At 28.1% G+C, this 4,095-nt stretch overlaps 2 protein-coding genes across 4 annotated transcripts in view; one reads left to right on the forward strand and one right to left on the reverse strand.

The window, feature by feature from the left end:
- LOC108573095 overlaps positions 1-1,246 on the forward strand; it is an 8,805-nt gene extending 7,559 nt beyond the window's left edge. For both annotated transcript variants that reach the window (XM_017935461.1, XM_017935462.1), the window contains exons 3-6: positions 288-430; positions 501-630; positions 713-895; positions 1,002-1,246. In XM_017935461.1, coding sequence (XP_017790950.1) covers positions 288-430; positions 501-630; positions 713-895; positions 1,002-1,168 — 623 coding nt within the window. In that variant the 3' untranslated portion in view covers positions 1,169-1,246. The remainder of the gene's footprint in view (positions 1-287; positions 431-500; positions 631-712; positions 896-1,001) is intronic.
- A 261-nt stretch (positions 1,247-1,507) lies between these two features.
- LOC108573083 (nucleoporin GLE1) overlaps positions 1,508-4,095 on the reverse strand; it is a 3,349-nt gene continuing 761 nt past the window's right edge. For both annotated transcript variants that reach the window (XM_017935449.1, XM_017935448.1), the window contains 6 exons: positions 3,212-3,616; positions 3,044-3,134; positions 2,687-2,959; positions 2,307-2,611; positions 1,842-2,220; positions 1,508-1,770 (listed from right to left, as the gene is read on the reverse strand). In XM_017935449.1, the coding sequence (XP_017790938.1) occupies positions 1,508-1,770; positions 1,842-2,220; positions 2,307-2,611; positions 2,687-2,959; positions 3,044-3,134; positions 3,212-3,616 (1,716 nt within the window). The remainder of the gene's footprint in view (positions 1,771-1,841; positions 2,221-2,306; positions 2,612-2,686; positions 2,960-3,043; positions 3,135-3,211; positions 3,617-4,095) is intronic.

The raw sequence follows: 4,095 nt of genomic DNA on the forward strand, positions 1-4,095 counted from the left end.
GAAAAAAATACAAAATAAATTATTTATTCAAAGAAGTTTTATAGATTTATTTTATAAGTTTTTATGGTACACAAAATAACACCAAAAGTCACTTAAATCACAAACATTTTATTTATATTATGCATATTTTTCTTTCAAATTATATTTCACATAAAATCATCACACATACATGTGCTTTTTATATTTTATATTTATACCAATAAAAGAAAATCGTCCTTGTATAAATAAATCTCAGTGTTTATTTTCCTATTTTATATAAGTAAATGTTAGTAACTGATATGTTTCAGCTATTTTACCAGCAAGTGAAGAATGGAAAGACAGTGAACTTCTACCCGCAAGTTTCTGTTTCGAACATCATCTTAATAAAAGCAATTCACCCTGTGTTTATGCTGATGTTGTTGTAGCTGCAGACTGTGCTTCGCACATAAACGTAAACACAAAATTTAAACATATATTACATCTAAAAGTATGAACATATTAATTTGAGGATACTTTTATAGGATATTACAGACCTTCGCGGTCATAGATGTTCCCTTCCAGATCGAAAGAAGAAGATTGGAGCGGCTGCATTGTTATTTAATTATTTATATACCAAAGGAGAAAGTCCAGCCTTTTTTGGTAACACTCTCGGTTCGTATACCACTAAGAAATCATATTTGCTATTTTCAGTGTATTGTACACATATCAATTAAATGATCAACTTAATTTTCAGATGCTGATACACAAGTTGCTACCTTACAAATGGTTGCAGGAAAACAAGCAGAAATTGGAATTTTAGAATCTCCTGTTATTAAATGTCATAAAGATATACTGCCGGGAATTGATTTATTACATATTTTAACGAGTTTGGGACCTTTGCCACCCTATCGCATCATGGTAAAAAAGACACTTGCAGGTATAGAAAAATTTACAGAAAAAATAAATACTTACGAAACGTTTACTTTCACGCTTTATTTTTTTGTTCCTTTGTTACAATTAATTATCTTTTTTTTCACTTACAGATGTCATTGTGAAAAAAATCACAGCTTATTTACTAAATATAGATCAAGACAGAAAATGGGTAGACAGATTTTCTCCTTTTGGTTTAACGGGTTTTACGAAAAATTTTGAAAAATTTTACGAACTCTGTGATCTAAAATCCGTAGTTACTAACGTACCATACTACTAAAGACTACGTTATACTTATTGAACTATTTATGGCCATACATGTAGCACATATTGTTTTTATACTTCTTTGTATTTCCATTTTTCGCACATTAAATGTTTAATAAATAAAATATTCAAATAATGATTTTCCATATATACAAATTATTTTAACATACTTGTTCACGAACATTCCCTCTACAGCAGATTAATTTAAAGTTAGTGCACACAGCACGAAAAATATTATCAAAAATTATTTTACAAGTCATACAATAAATCGTTATTCTTTGCAAATATTAATAACAGCAAAAAATTTATGAGGTACTTCATACAGATTAAGGAAGTTGATTGAACAATATTGAATTCACCAAAAATTTGGAGGAAGTTGGCCATCGGGTGATGGTATAAAACCTTTTGCTAAACTGCTCCTCAAAAACTCTTCAAGTCGTACTAATGGACCACTGCCAATACATCCTACACTTTGCATACATGGATAATATTCTTCTGATAACAAAACCAACAATTTACGGAATTGTTTTGGATAAGCAATCCATAATGCATTTCCAGCAACTTCAAGCATATCCAATAAAAGAGTTGCACAAAGATCTGATACTGTTTTGCGCGGTTCTGAAATAAAGTTACAGGTTTCGTTAAACATTCAATATAATTATCTACACTTTCCCAGAGTTTCGTATTACCAATATTTAAAACAGCAGCCAACCATCGCCATGCATTCTGAAGGCCATGTGGATTTGTTTTAGTAATTCCTTTTCTTTGTGACGTGATAGTAATGGAAGCATACAATCTCATTAAACCAGACATTCTTTTTAAAAATTTATCATGTTTCTCAGCTGTACCATCTTCAGAGTATTTGTAACCCATTAATTTGTAATAATCTTCATTCGATTGTCCTACTATTTTCGGCATAAAGACAGGAACCGTAAATGGACAAACTTTGTGAAAATGTGACAACAGTAAATCACCAAAATCGGAATGATCATTCCAAAGAGCTACTATTACAGCAGCAATTGGAAATGCCATCTTTGGTTTACTTGAAACAAGTGTTTCACCTTGGTTCTGTTAAAAAGAGTATATATTAAGCATTTTATAATAATGTAAAATACTTTGCATTAATATTATGAAAGTTATATAAAATTACATACAACTATCTTTTTAGCTAAAATATTTTTACAAAAGTCTGCCCCTTGTGGATGTTGAATAACATTAGGTGTAGACTTTCCTATAAGAAGATTATGTAACCTTTCATATTTATCTCTCAGATGTTGCTCGTTTATGCCAGAAATTGCATTTATAGGTATATTTATAGCTTTTTGACATTCAAATCTAAATATTTTTGTAGCTGTAGATTGTAAAAATTCATGTAAAGAATTTTCGTAACTTTCTAAAAATTTTTGACTGTTCATGTATATTTGTAAAGATTCTTTATCAACATATTCGTACAGATGGCCTGAAAATAAAAAAAGAAACATTTTTCACAGACTTATTAAGTATAAGATTATTGCATAACATAATTTCATTTTACTTTCATCCGGTTCAGTTGGTGACTTATTTTCTTCTATATTTAAAACTGGAACAGTTACTTGTGAAATATTTGTAGAATTTATATTCTCTGTTACTTCTTTTTCTTTTTTCATTTTTCCATCTTTTTGTATATCGTTATTTTGTGTATCATTGGTACTTATTTGTTCTGAAGTAACTGTCTCACAAACTATTTCAGTGTCTTTGAGCTTTTGTTTTGGCAGATCTGTAGATTGCACATGAGTATGCACTACATTTTCTTGATCATTTATTTTATCTAAAAGACAAAAGATAAAACGTAAAATGTAAAGTATTATATGTTCATATATAATTCAAAAAAAATGTATGGAAGACGACTCACCTACTTCTAATTTAAACATGCACAGTATCTCATCAATTTGAAGAACCATTTTTTCCATATTATTCAAATCACTAGATGTTACTTCCCCTGTCTGTAGATAAAATATAATTTATTTTATAAATGCTTATTATGTACTATTTAGTGATGTTCTCTTCCCTTATTTCTTACCTTAATTTTTTCATCTATTAACTTTATTTGGTGGTGTAACTCTTCTAATGTTGCAGCATAAGATAATAATATTATAGCAACAGAATTTTGATCTTTACAATTTTCAGAAAGTATTACAATATCATGATATTTCACACCATATACATTTTTCATATTCATTATTTTTTTCATCAATTCTTCTTTTTCTTTCATTTTTTTTCTGTACTCCTCAACTTCTTTTTGGCGTTCATGTCTTCTGCGTATTTCTTCTTGTTCTGCTATTCTTTCTTCTGCTAGTATGTAGGCATAATTCTCCTTATTTCTGCGTTCACGTTCTTCAGCCATATGCGAAAGGGATATTGCTATGTGCTCTTGTATAGCTTTCCCATTTTCTTTCATGTGTTGCCAATGACGATCAATTTCTTTCTAAAGAAATACAAAAATTATTCATTATTAAAAGTATAATTTATATTCCTACTTTAAGTATAACTTGAATGCATATTTACTTCTAAAACTACACATTTTAACAACTTTTATATTTCCTTCATAGAACAATTTTTAGAGAATTTATTTAGTTAAAGAAAATTTTTAAGTCTCATCCATTGAATATATTAAAAAATATATCAATGAAATAGTACTAATAATACTATCCAAATACAAATTCTACATGAAATTTGTTAAATCTTCATAAACAACAAATATACAAAAAATATAAATACTGGTTCTGTTATAAAGATTATGACATGCCAAACATTTTATTTTAAACCATTGTATATAACCATCACTACATAACTGATTAAAAGAATTAATGTATATAAAGTATACCTAAAACATCAGAATACATTTATTTATTTTGTACATGAAAATGTATAAATGTATAAATTTTTATATAAGTTAAAGCTTGA

Source organism: Habropoda laboriosa, unplaced genomic scaffold (assembly GCF_001263275.1).
Source record: "Habropoda laboriosa isolate 0110345459 unplaced genomic scaffold, ASM126327v1 scaffold89, whole genome shotgun sequence".
NCBI lineage: Eukaryota > Metazoa > Arthropoda > Insecta > Hymenoptera > Apidae > Habropoda > Habropoda laboriosa.